The sequence below is a fragment of the Myotis daubentonii genome, chromosome 13 (genome assembly GCF_963259705.1).
Source record: "Myotis daubentonii chromosome 13, mMyoDau2.1, whole genome shotgun sequence".
Taxonomy (NCBI): Eukaryota; Metazoa; Chordata; class Mammalia; order Chiroptera; family Vespertilionidae; genus Myotis; species Myotis daubentonii.
Window position 1 is genome coordinate 44,317,262 of NC_081852.1, and position 14,356 is coordinate 44,331,617.

The 14,356-nt window shown below is 38.7% G+C and overlaps 1 protein-coding gene across 1 annotated transcript in view; it reads right to left on the bottom strand.

Annotated features, from left to right (window-relative positions):
- The window catches only part of HPSE2 (heparanase 2 (inactive)), a 533,452-nt gene that overhangs the window by 198,010 nt on the left and 321,086 nt on the right, over nucleotides 1–14,356 (bottom strand). Inside the window, exons 4-5 of the mRNA XM_059661921.1 lie at nucleotides 7,564–7,737; nucleotides 4,816–4,987 (exon numbers count right to left, since the gene is read on the bottom strand). Of these exons, the coding sequence (XP_059517904.1) occupies nucleotides 4,816–4,987; nucleotides 7,564–7,737 (346 nt within the window). The remainder of the gene's footprint in view (nucleotides 1–4,815; nucleotides 4,988–7,563; nucleotides 7,738–14,356) is intronic.

Genomic DNA, 14,356 nt, shown 5'->3' on the forward strand with positions numbered 1-14,356 from the left:
ACTGATAGGTACATATTTTTTGACATTATATTTCTGTATGGCTACGTTTCTCTCTCTGTTTCTTCTTCTGATTACAGCAATTTATTTAGCATTTCTTATAATGCTGGCTTGGTGGTGATGTATTCCTTTAGCCTTTTTTTTTGGTCAAGCTTTTTATTTGACCTTCTATTTTGAATGATAGCCTTGCTGGATATAGTAATCTTGGTCTCAAATCCTTGCTTTCCATTACCTTGAGAACTTCACACCAATCCCTTCTGGCTTGTAGAGTTTCTGATGAGAAATCAGGTGTCAGCCTTTAGGGAACTCCTTTGTAGTTAACAGTTTTCTTTTCTCTTGCTGCCTTTAAGATTCTCTCTTTGTCTTTAATTTTTGGCATTTTAATTATTATGTGTCTGGGCATGGGCCTGTTTGGGTCTTGTTTGGGGTTCTCTGTACCTCCTGAACTTGTGTGACTTTTTCCATTACCAGGATAGGGAAATTTTCTGCCATTATTTCTTCAAACACCTTCTCTATGCCTTTCTCCCTTTCTGCCTCTTCTGGCACACCTGCTATTCTAATATTGTTATGTTTCACGTTAAGCGGTCCTCCTGTTTTTTAATCATTTTTTCTTTTTGGTTCTCTGATTGAGTGATGTTTTTAACTCTGTCTTCTAATTCACTGATTTGATCCTCAGCTTCCCCTAATCTGCTGTGTATTCCTTCCAATGTGTTCTTTATTTGTATTATGTCATTCTTTATCTCAGACTGTTCTTTATTCATAATTACTATATCTTTTTTCACACTGTTGAGCATCGTTACCACCAATACTCTGAACTCTGTTTCAGATAAATGTCTTATCTCTGCTTCATTTATTTCTTCTTCTGGAGAATTCTCTGGTTCTTTCATTTGGGGATTGTTTGTTGGTCTCCTCGTTTTGGCTGTCTGTTTGGGTTTGTGTCTATATATTACACCTCTACACCTCTCAGTCTCTAATGCAGGACAGTGTTAAAGGCCATTTTTGACTAATTAGATCAGGCAGAGAATCATAGCCTCCAGAGACTGCCTTGGCCTACAGACTGATAGTATTCTGACTTGAATTGCCCCCCAGGCACTCGTCTTCAGGTATGGCAAGAGTTTTTTGTTTTTCAACAGGGTGGGGCAGTTGCTACTCCCTGGAGGCTAATTGTTATTTTTAATCTCTTAAATAGCCTCTGGGCAAGGTGTTTTTCAATAGGGTGTGTCAACTGTCTTCCCCCCCCAGTTAAGGTAGATGTCTATGTGGGAAAGATGTTCTCTGCTGCATGAGAGAATGACTCAGCCCAGGAAACTTGGGGTGTCTGCCTTCTGAGCCCTATCCCTCGAGTCCCCAGTCCTGGCTTCTGTCCTCACAGCTCCAGTCCACTTAAGCCTCCTTCTGCGGGAGCACAAGGTAGATAGCTCCACAGGGAATTTTGTACTTTGGCCCTTTAAGAGGGCGCCTGAATTTTCAGCTGTTATTCTCTGGCAGAGAGCACCCTGCTGCTTTTCACAGCCAGATGTTATGTGGGTACCCTCCACTGTTTTGGTGCTCTCTGCTGGGGGGCCCAGCTTGGGGATTAGATCCCAGAGTTCTCAGTGGCAACCCCCCACAGCTGAGATATCTCTTTGGGACTCAGTTGCTATCTGTGGGTACCCGGCCAGCCCTTTAGCGCTTCTGCCCCTCCTACCAGTTTCTATGCAATCTCCACTTTCAGTCCTCGGGTGTCAGGGTTCTCTCCTATGAGTTTTCTGTTGATTATTCAGGAAGTTTTTCTGTATTTTAGATGTAATACCAGTTTGTTTCTGTGAGCATGTCCATGCAGCATCCACTTACTCTGCCACCATTTTTAATCTCCCAGTTGTTTTTATAGTTAACAGAATTCAAATTTAAACAACCATGAGGAGTCTTGCATCAATTAAAATAGAGTAAATGAATAAAAAGACAATATTCATTGCTGTGGGGTATTGGGGGAAAAGATTCACTAATACATTACTGCCCTGCAACCTGGTAAAATTGTTCTGAAAAATAAAATCTGGCAACAAATATAAGAACCATAAAAATTATCATATACATACTTCAATCCAGAAACCGAACTTTTTGGAATACAGCCCAAGGATGTAATTCAAAAGAAATAAAAAACCTATTTGTATAAAGATGTTTATAGCTGTGCTATATATTACAGACAAAAACTGGAAGCAGTCCAAATGCCCAACAGTGAGGGAAAGCTTTGGTACATTAATGCAATAGAATATTTCATTGCTATTAAGAATGACAAATATGAGAACTATGTAGAAATAAAGAAAGGGCAATATAAAGCAATGAGTAAAACATGCAGAACTCAAAATGATACATATACAATGATCGCAACTATGTAAAATTATATCTGTATAACCAGGAGAACTGGAAAAGACTACAGAGCTGATAATTTAGAGTGCTGACATTTTTGTTATTGTTGGTTGAGTTGCTAGGAATGTTTATGTATTTCAAGTTATATTTCACTGTATATTTAGTACATATACATTAAGAAAGACAAATCTCCATTTTTTCCTGGCATATAAAGCACTGGGACCTTTCCTTGCCCTAAGTAATTTTCTCTATCTCCTGAGTCCTGTTAGTTTTTAGAAGTATAGAGAGGTGAACCCCACCACTTGCTACCACAGCATCCAGTTACATGTTCATTTCTTTTATCTGTCACTTACTATTGTATCCAAATTTCTTGACTTATTCATAACAAACCAGCATCTATCTATGTGCTCACATTTACAGTATGTACACAAACTAGAATGCCCTAACAACACCTATGTACTGGGTAGAAGTATCTCCTCAGTATGACTTTTTAACCTCTGGCATGGAGATATATTTGTTTCTTACCTTCTGTTACTCTGATGGGATTACCCCTCCATTTAATGAAGGCCAATTTTTCTGGCCTCCATTTCTTCTAACCTTGAAGGACTTCTCACTTTGTTTTATATCTTCAATCTAGCTCTTCTCTCCTGCATGAGTCTCATCAACACACAAACCTGTCCTACTGTCTCCCAGAAGAAAAATGCCATCACTTTCCTTGACTCCCACATCTTCCTTAGTTTTTCTGCTCTCCTTCATAGTAAAAAATCTGTTAAGGATTACTGTCCATATTATGGTTTCCAATCTTTCACACACACACACCATTTACTCTTCAAACTATTGTGATCTGCCTCCTGTTCTCACCACTCCACTGAACTTTGTGATCCAAAGTCACCAAAAACATGCATGTTGCCCAATCCATTGGTACTTTTCTATCTTCCTGTTACTTGACCTCTTGGCCTCCTAGCAGCACTCCCTCTGTATTTAAAACTCTCTTTTCTTGGTTCCTGTGAGATCTTAATCTCTCCCATTTTTCTTACTTCTGAGGTCATTCCTCTTTCCTCCCTCTAAATATGAGAGTTCCTCTGGCCTCTCCTAACCCTCTGTCTCTTCTCTTTCCACATTCTCTCTAACTGATCTCCTCTATTCCCACAGCCTTATATCCTATTTGCATTTTAATGACCCCCAGAATTAATATTGCTAGCAGAGATCTTGATCCCTTGACTCATTCAATGATATATTTGACATCTTATTTAGATTCAAACATAATAAATGTAACATGAAAACTAAAGTCATGATTTTCTTCCTAGACTAGTCCTCCAGTCTTCCCATCTCTGTAAATGACAATACCACTCACCCAGTTGCTTGAATATTCTTATGTCATATCACCATACATTTATCCAATATATCAAGACTTTTGGATTCTACCTCCAACAATATATTCCCTTGCCACCATCTTAGTCCAGGTTCCCATCATTCTTCCTTTCTGTACTACAGTGGCCTTCTCACTGCTTCCTCTCCAACCTATTTTCCATCGAGTAAACATAACATACTTTTTGCATAACAAGTCAAATTATTTCTCTCCCCAGCTTAATAACATTCAGCATCTTTCCCATTGTACTTAGAAGAAATTCCAAGTCCTTCACTATGCCTATAAGTTTCTATCTATATAATATGACACCTACTCACTTCTCTAGCTATGCCTTTCTTTAGCCAACCTGGCCCTTTTTTCATCCTCCAGGTCTTTGCATATGCTTTTCTTTTTCCCAAGAACACAGATACTGTTCAGTTTAAACTTTATCTAGTTAACACCTATCTATCATTTAAATTACACCAAATATCTCTCTTCCTCTTATGTGTGGTTTCATTAAGGAAATCCTTCCATGACCTCCTGCTCCATCAAATCCCAGCCCTTAGAGTCATTTATAGTACCATGTACCTTTACTTGGTATTATCTTAATTTTAAGATCAATTGATTAATGTCTATGTTTCTCCTACCATATTATATACTCTGTGAAAGTAAAGAAAGTATCTGTTTTTGTTTATTATTACATACCCAGCTTCTGACATGGTCCTAGGCACATATCATTTACTCAAGAAACTTTTCCAGAATGAATGAATAATTAATTAGGGTTATGGTACTGAGAGGACACTGTCATCCCATGAAAATACATTAATCAAATCATTAAAAAAAGATAATCCAAAAGCATAACTGCATGGACATAAATGATAGTTATTGTCTTTGTTTGATTCTGTATTCCCTCCCCAATCCTACCACCTTCTGTTGACTGTGGAAGGTCTAGAGACATGAAAAGTTATTACACTGTCTGATGGAGAATCCCTGATTTAGAGTGGGGGAAATCATGGAAAAAATCTCTCTGTCCTTCCTAAGAACAAAATAACTAGAAAAAATACAAATTAATTAATTACATTTAATAAACAATGTTATAAGAACTGCTAAATAATCTGACATACCCATCTAGGAGGGCGATGACATTCTTTCTGGGCCGCCCAATATTAGGGCCATACAAGCTGGCTCTTGAGTAAATCCGGATGGGCTGCAATAGACTTTTCAGCTGGATGTAATCCTTTCCCAACTGGCTGCCATTTACTGCCCGGCCATGCATAGTCCGATAGTTATTTGGCTCTAGATTAAAAGAAGACATGCAAGTCAGGGTTGAGAAGGGTAAAGCTCTGCCAACCCTTTCCTGTTCACAGATCTCTCTGCCTTTTACTTAACACTGTGAATAAAATAACCAAAGAGGATGTGAGCTAGCTTAACTTGAGGAACCCCTGCAACAAAAAAGTCAAATGCCATCTTACTATTCTATTAATTTTCAAACTAATCTTCATAAAAGATCACCTAATCCACAACAGAGAGACCATACTGATTTTCAGGTGATATTTTATAATGAGTGATATACTGGGTTGAACAGTATTCCACAAAATTTATGTCTACCTGAAACTTCAGAATGTGATCTTATTTGGAAATAGGATCTTAGAAGATGCAATTAGTTAAGATGAAGTAATATGGGATCAGGGTATGTCTTAAACCCAATAACCAATCCTATATAATAAAAGGCTAATATGCGAATCGACCAAACGACGGAATGACCGGTCTCTATGGCATGCACTGACCACCAGGGGGCAGATGCTCAATGCAGGAGCTGCCCCCTGGTGGTCAGTGTGCTCCCACAGGGGGTGGGGGGGTAACGCTCAGCCAGAAGGCGGGCTCATGGCTGGCGAGCACAGTGGTGGTGGCAGGAGCCTCTCCCACCTCCGCAGCAGTGCTAAGAACCCCTCAGGGGATGTCCTAAGTGGGCAGTCGGACATCCCCCGAGGGGTTCAGGACTGCGAGAGGGCACAGGCCGGGCTGAGGAACCTCCCCCGCCCCCAAGTGCACGAATGTCGGGCACCGGGCCTCTAGTATCTTTATAAAAGAAAGGAGAGGGAGACTCAGGTACACAGACACACAGGGAAGAGGGCCACAGGTCAATGGAAGCAAAGGTGGAGAGACGCTGCTGTGCCAAAGCCAGCTGGCGTCTACCAGGAGCTAGGACAGAGGAATGGAGTAGATTCTTCCTCAGAGCCTCCAGGAGGAATCAACCCTGGCAGTTCTTTGATTTCAAACTTCTGGTCTCTTGAACTGAGAGAGAATAAATTCTGTTGTTTCATACCACAAAACTCATTATATTTTGTTCTGACGAGCCTAGGAAATGAATATAAATGATAAAAAAGGAAAGTTCATAAATATGGTTATTATACCAAAAAGTTAGAAAAATGTAATGTTTAATAATAACAAAATAGCTAAATGAAATAATTTAGGGCAAAATCCCCTCTCCCAGTTTTTCTTAACTTGGTAGTTCTAAAGGGCAAGGAAAGTTCTAAATCCAGCAGCTCCATTGTTAGAGGGAGCTAATTTGATTTGGAATGAAGTACATGCTCCAAGAAGACTAACTTGAGGTTTTGATACTGATAGGGGAAAGATATAAACCAGCACACTTGCAAGAAATTTAACAGGAGATTTGGGGAATAACACAGTCAAAGTGGGCCTTGGTAAGCTCACAGATACTCCTCATAGTCTGGAAGGCTGTGCATGCTCAAGAGAGACTGGAGAGGGCACTAGCTATCTATGCGTTCGTAGATGAGTGCGAAACCTAGTACACTCATAAAGGAGACATGAGAAGGCACATCAGAAAGTAAAAGTTAGTCAGACTTGTAAATTGCCTAAATTTTTATTGTGTTCCCCAACCCACATACAGATCCACTGGCAAAGGATGGAAGGCTTACTGACTCAATTAAGCATAACCTCTGATCAATCATAGTCTCACCATTAGCCTATGTTGACTAAGGGAAACCCCTAGGAAGCTGGCCTTAAAAATAAAAAAATAATTTAAAAATAAAAATTTAAGAGATATTAGCAGTTACATAATGCAAGGGAGGCAGATTCTACAGAACTAGTGCAAACAAACAAAAAGCAAAAGCAAAAATAACCTCTGAGATGGAGGATTTGGAATTCAGGGTTGTGCTAACCTACCTGTAAGTATAGTTTCAACAACAACAAAACAAATTATGAGATGCAAAGATATAGGAAAGTATGAACATATCAAGAAAAAAAGCAGCAAGTAGAAACTCTTTCTTGGGGGCCCCAATGTTAGACTTAGCAGATAAGAACTTCAAAACTGTATTATAAATATGTTCAAAGAACTACTTTATAATAGTTGCAGCAGGCTTCTCAGAGCCTTTTTTGAAATTTATGTTTATTGTTAAAAGTATTATAGATGTCCCCTTTACCCCCATTGCCCCTCTCCACCTTTGAGAGGTGCATACACTATAGAGCAGTCCCCAAATATATTTGAATTTTATAAAGGTTATCTGTAGGACCAGTGTTCCATAGAACACACCCTATAAAATGCAGCTCAGACTTGCGCAGACAGGTTGTATCTGACTTAGCTTCAATTTGTTAGTTATGAATCACCGATGACATTTTCTCCATATGTGGAATGAGTTAACTAGCGATAACTATATATGCAAATGGTGTGGATTCACTAAATCTACTGCCCTTCACTATTTGGTCTTTTACTATTTTCAATGCAGTGGCCAAAAATCTCAAGTGTTTTCAGGCCCATACACTAGAGATGGTCTAATTGAGAGCATATCTGAAGCCAACTTATTTTTTTACCCTTTATCTTGTCAATTAAAGCAAATAACAACCGTACTTACCATTACCCAATTCCCAAGAAATGTTGTACTTTTTGCTGGCGCTGTACTTTAATAGGCTCAGGGCACTAGAACTGTTCCAGGAGTTATTGGGATTTCGACGCATTGCGTTTAGAGCAAATATCAGGTGCAGTCCAGAGCAATCAGCAAAGTTATAAAGTTTGTCTAGAGACCTGGCTGGGAAAAAGCAGAGAAAGGCTTGTAACTTTCAAATCATCATTCCAACAAAAGGAAAATATTAGCTACTACAAAAAGCCTTTCTATGAGTTTCCTAATAGGAATTACACAGAGAGGCTTCTAAAAGCTACTATTACCTTTTGGTTCAGTATACATTTCAAGGTGATTTTAGAAAGCAGCATACACAATTGTAGATAACATGAAAAGAAGAAATATCACCCAAGGATATTGTGAAAGGGTATGATAGGAGGTAGGACAGATACTATGCTCAGTGGGCCTTGGGGTTTGACCCTGTTCTGAGCAGAGGACTCTGACCTTCTCTGTCCTTGGGCAATTCCAGAGATTCCCTGGAAGGATGCATAGGAAAATAAAAGTCATCCTAACCCCAAAATATTCACTGTTGAATTGAAAACTGACTTAAATAATCCTCTACTTTACAATACCCTCGGGTCACTAATAAGATCAATGATGTTTTCAATTTCTCCAATATAATTCAAACCCAATACATATCTATTGGAAATTCAAGTTACAAATCTAAACAAAAAAAAGTAGAATTGCATGAGATTAAAGAAAAAGTCTGCTCAGATCACATAAAAATCCACTAACTTATAAGGATTTAGAACAATTAGATCAGTAACTGAACAAGAGAAAACTCACAAGGATGATAATTAAGTAGGTTGCTCATAAAATAATTTGAACATTAAAAGGTAAAGAGAGGTCTATTTTGATGTCTTTTAATATTTACGATTGTGCCACAAAAGTTAAATTATTTTGTCAGAAAAATACCATTCAATTAAATAATATTTTTTTCATTCAAATTATCAATAGTTGCAACACAGTTTATACTTTGTTGGGTAAACAATGAAATACTTATTTTCATAATTTTTTGTTTCATTTATAAACTAAAATCCCAATCGAACTTTTGCATAAAAAATTAACATAAATGACTGATACTCTTTTTCGGTAGATTGATTCCCTTTAAATGGTCTTTTTGTAGAACTACAGTAGGTCATCAAGAAAATTATTTTGTTCGATGTTGTTTTGTTATAACATTGATGAGATGCCATAGGCACTTAACTCTTGTTTATATAAATTAGCCTATGGTAAAACTGGTTTTGTTATATGTAGTTTCACTTAAAGACACAGAACCTATCAGTGACTAAGTGAGGACTTACTGTAATTATCTCCATATAATGAGGATTTCCTGTGTTTATTTCATGTATATTAGCAAAACAAATATATAGCAAACACAAAAACATATCAAACCTGTAATTTCATGGACTTGATGGTTTAAGACAAGGCAGAAGGTATTTACCAAAAAAAAAAAAAAAAAAAAAAAAAGTGTGAATGAAAGTGTGAAGAAATAACAATATTAGATGGTTTCCTTAACATGCCCAAATTGAGAACTAGAGTTCTAGAAATTTTAGAAATGCTTTGCTGAGGATAAATTGAAGTTCAGCCTCCTTCATGAAGTCATTCCTGAGCACACCAACCTCATCTGAGTGCCCAGTGACATCTCCTGTGACATTGTCTTACCTTGGGATTTGCCTCTTGATTTTCTCATTTCCCTAGAATAAATGGCTTATTTCCCAGTTACACTGTTAAGTTACTAAAGGCTAATTCTGTATCTCCTTTTTTCCTTCACAGCATCTATCAGAGAGCAATTTCCTGCCTCAAAATTATGCTGAAGAGTTCTTACAACCCAAATCCTTTTAGTTGCAAGTATCAAGTCTAGTAAGAAACTGAAAGGTCCCAAAGAGAGATCTAATAAGTATTATTGCTAGCTCAAGAGATATATCTAAAATTTATTAGAAAATTACATGTTTGAATGGAGAGCATTTAGTAAATGCTAATCTTTGTTGCAACATCTGCTGTAAGGTCCCATATTTAAGCAAGCCCATGCTTAAAGATGAGTTTCTACTCTCTCCACCAGATGGTGCCAATGCCTCTATGTCCTATAGTCAGGTTTCCTGGCTTCTCATATGAATACTAGAGGCCTGGTGCATGAAATTCATGCACTCGGAGGGGCGTGATTCCTCAGCCTGGCCTGTGCCCTCTCGCAGTCTGGGAGCCCTCAGTGGATGTCTGACTGATGGCTGCGTTCGCCAGCAGTGAGCCTGGCTTCTGGCTGAGCAGCACTCCCCCTGTAGGAGCACACTGACCACCAGGGGGCAACTCCTGCATTAAGCGTCTGCCCCCTGTTGGTTAGTGAACGTCATAGCAACTGATTGGTCCGCCATTAGGCCGAAACCAGCTCTCTGACATTCCCCAAGGGGTCCTGGATTGAGAGAGGGTGCAGGCCAGGCCGAGGGACCCCACCGGTGCACGATTGTGGCCAGGGAGGGATGTGCCTGGACCCCCAGTAGCAAGCTCACCCACTGGTTAGAGCGTTTGCCCCCTGGTAGTCAGGGCATGTCATAACGACTGGTCAACTGGTCGGCTGTCTGACCCCTGGTGGTCAGTGCATGTTATAGCAAGCGGTTGAGCGGCCGTAGCATATCATTAACATATTACACTTTGATTGGTTGAATGGCCGACTGGATGACCGGACACTTAGCATATTAGGCTTTTATTATGTAGGATTATTCTAAGGAGCATTGACTAATGATGTGTTGAGTAAGTTTGGCTTCTACTTGGGCTTCCAGTAAGTCATTCCAGTATTAACCCCCAACCCGTAAACAGGTTCATTTCCACTACATTTTGCTCAGTTGGGTTGGGAGTGGGGTTGGGGCAGCTGTCTCAGAGGCATGACTTCAAAGCATTAACTAAGTTCTGCTCAAGTGTGACTGATCTCTACATTTTGTTGTTCATGTGATTTTATAATCTCTTCATATTCTCATGTGCTCACAATTGGAATAAACTGATACTTCTCTATTGTACTCAGCATCAATTTCCCCTTTTGGAGTCACTGGCAGTGTTCTCCAAGAGCTTAGGGGCAGGATTATGTGTCCAAGTCCTTAGCCACATAAAAAAAACAAACAAACCCCCCCCCCCCCAAAAAAAAAACCCAGCATTTTTATTTAAAAAAAAATCACAAAGGGGTTTGCCTTTTTTTTCATTTTAGAAATGAATAAAACAAATACACCATGTTTTCTCTGTGAAACCTGCCTGTGCTTGGTGAAGAATTTCTCAAACACTAGTTTGATCAACTTTGGACCACATTAGAACACCCCATCATTCCTCCATAAGCACATTATTCCTTGGCTCCCTGCTGTCCTAAGCTTTTAATCATTTCCTGGAATATCCTTCTTTCTCTTTTTTTCATTCTTCATAGCCTAGATCAGTGATGGCGAACCTTTTGAGCTCGGCATGTCAGCATTTTGAAAAACCCTAACTTAACTCTGGTGCCGTGTCACATATAGAAATTTTTTGATATTTGAAACCATAGTAAAACAAAGACTTATATTTTTTATATTTATTTTATATACTTAAATGTCACTTAACAAAGAAAAATCAACCAAAAAAATGAGTTTGCGTGTCACCTCTGACACGCGTGTCATAGGTTCGCTATCACTGGCTTAGATCAATGGTCTCATCTATGCGGTCTTTCCTGACTCCTTAAAGTAGAGACACTGGGACTTCCTCTCCTCTGATCTCTCCTAACTATTAATCAACTCCTGTATTAGCAATAGCTAGCCATACTATCATTGTTTAGCTCTGTTTTCTGCTCTAATGGCAGAATGGAGTAATTCCCAATGAGAAGGTACCATGTCTGCCTTTTTAGCATCCAGTTCAGTGTCTGATACACAATAAGCTTTGACAAATGTAACTCATACAGTTGTTCTTTAGGCCCATTCAATGCCACTTCGAGACAATCTGTCTGCACCCTAAACATTCAACCTCAATTATCATTATTCATTGTAGCAAATTCCCTCTAGATGATGTCTGTTACTCTATGCTGTTACATACATTCAAATAACATCCACATTGTGTTCGGTATAGAATGAGTAATACAGAGGAGGCATAGGTTATTAACCAGTAGAGACTGGAATAACAGAGGAATTTCTAGTGGAAGCTAGAAAAGAAATGTAAGAATGAAATAGAGTAAGGTGAACCCTGAACCAACTCTGCCTCTTGTAATTCAGAAAGAAATCATCAGTTAATGGGAAACCATTTGAATTACTGAGTACAATCAATAAGGGAGGGGGCATTTTAATTGCAGCTATTAACAGAGAACAGTTTAAAATTGCCTAGGAGGAAGACACAGCCACTTTGCAAAGAGTGAAAATATCTCTAGGCTAAGAGTGAATTTTAATATAAAGAGAAATATCTCTGGTTTAGTCAGGGCAATGAAACTTTAACTAGGTTATAAAGAAATCAGCATAAATGTCTATAATTTGACTGAAGCTATTGAAGGATAATGAGACTTGAGAAATGTCTATGAATAAAAATTGCAACACTACCAGAAGACTCTGGGCTAGAGATAAATGACCGCAGTAATCAATGTTACTAGGCTAAGGGAAAACTAAATGCCACTGAATCTCGGGCCCTCTGGGTCCCATCAGAAGTCTGTCTAAATGGTGACAGGAAAAGGGTAAAAGAGACACTGACATTAAGAAACAGGCCAGGATTGTTTTTAAGAAATGTGCCCTTAAGACAATTATTTTAAAAGATGCAAACAGTATTTTTAGAGACTAATTTGGAAATATCTGTAAGAATTTTAAATGTTCATTTTCTTAGACCAAGAAAGCCCACTGCTAGACATTTTTCCCTATATATATATATTTGAAAAATCTCTCCAAGATATATGTACAAATATTATCTCTGCAGTACTCTTTTTAACAGCCAATAACTAAAAGCAATCCAAATGCCTATCAAATGGTTACTGGTTAAACAAATTATAAAGAATCTATGTTATAGAAAGACATTCCAATAAAAAACAGGAGAAGGTTAGAATAAACCCTGTGGAATTGGATTAGATTTGGAGGTATCAATATAACTCATGGTTTTTAATATATATACAGAAGCACAGATACAGAAATATAGATGTATATATAGGTAATACATCTATGGATATATAGGTATAGATATAATAATGTCTACTGAGCAAGCCTGGAAGTAATGACATCCCAATATCAATGAGCACACCTAGCATCCCAAATTTTGGTTTCTAAATACCATTCTCTAATTAAAGGAACCAGGACTCCTTGGAGAAATGGCTGGTTACCAGAAATAGGTCAGAGAATACAGAAATAGGCCTAGAACATTTGATATCAGAAAGTAAACAAGTGCTCAAAAAATGATAGAGACATTTCTAAGAGACTTAGGAGCCAACTTAAATGAGCTCCCAATGGCTAAAGCTGAGAAAATTTGAACAACACAAATAACATTGAATTATAAAACACAGAACAATATAAATACACAAAAGTTATCTTGTATAAATAAATAATTGCTTACATAAGTCAAAGGGAGAAAAGGAAAAGCTGTTCCTCACAGAATACTAATTCATAAATGTAGAAAATGGCATTAAGCAATGCCTCTGTAGAAATTGTTGCAGTCAAGACCATTGATGGATGCTAAAATTATTATGTCTCTTGCAGACATTAGACTAGTCTGAAGGCTTTCTTTACCTTTGCCAACTTCCCCATCCCCAATCAATCTCTGGCACACTTAATCCTATCTTTGTGTCTCTTGTTGGCATATAGCAGGAATGGTTCAGGGAAGCAGGCAGTAAAATGCATATCTGGGACTGGTTCACTCACCACCCAGTAAGGAAAAAAAACAAAACTTAAGTGTGGTGGTAACTTGAAAACATAGCCAGGTAGAAGGATGCAGCCGCAATAATTTAAAAGATATGAGTATGGGGTATTCCAAAAAGACGGCAGGGTTGCAGATTATTGCAGTAATATATTGAGACCCTGAAAAAAAATGAGAAATTAAGGGTCATTAATAAGTAACGAAAGCTAAGTGTGAGAGCCAGAGGACTTCTCTGGTTATTTATAAAGGTGCCCTTATATCTTGTAGTGTAAGAATACACATAGCTAAGCAGAAGACAGATCTGACAGTTCCCGAGCTTCAGGGACATTTGAATGGTCAATCACAAAAAGGTCTGTTGTTGGAAAAACCTAGTAATCTGAAAAATAGGATGGGGACATCTGGATGGATGCCACAGATTTTGGAGCTGAAGAGCCTCCCTGAGTCCAAAGGGCTTACAGTGTAGCCCAACCTTCCCTAGGAAGAGGTAGCATTTGCCCTGTGCTAGAAAATAGTAGAGAAGCCTCTCCGCAAGACAACAGGTGCCCCCCTCAGGAACTGTTGCACCTCCTCTCCTGGCACCTCTTCTCTAGCATTACCCAGTTAAGGAAATGAATAGACTATGTAGTCAAGGAGTTGTGAGAATTAGCTAGCATGTAACTATAGGAGCCAGGGATGTACTCCTGGAATCAGACTTTGAAGATGCCTGATCAAGGGACCCAGGATGTAAGATTGGTTAATCACGAATTCATTGGCTTGGGTTGCTTTCTTGGGACATGGGATTTAACATCCTAGCAAGTATTCCAGGGGCTGGGGCAAATCCACAGCCAGGATAACATTTAGCATCCTAGAAAAAGTAATGGCCATGCTGAGCAAAGTAGAAATGCTTCAGTTGCCCTGGCAGATGGTACAGGGAGGAATAAAA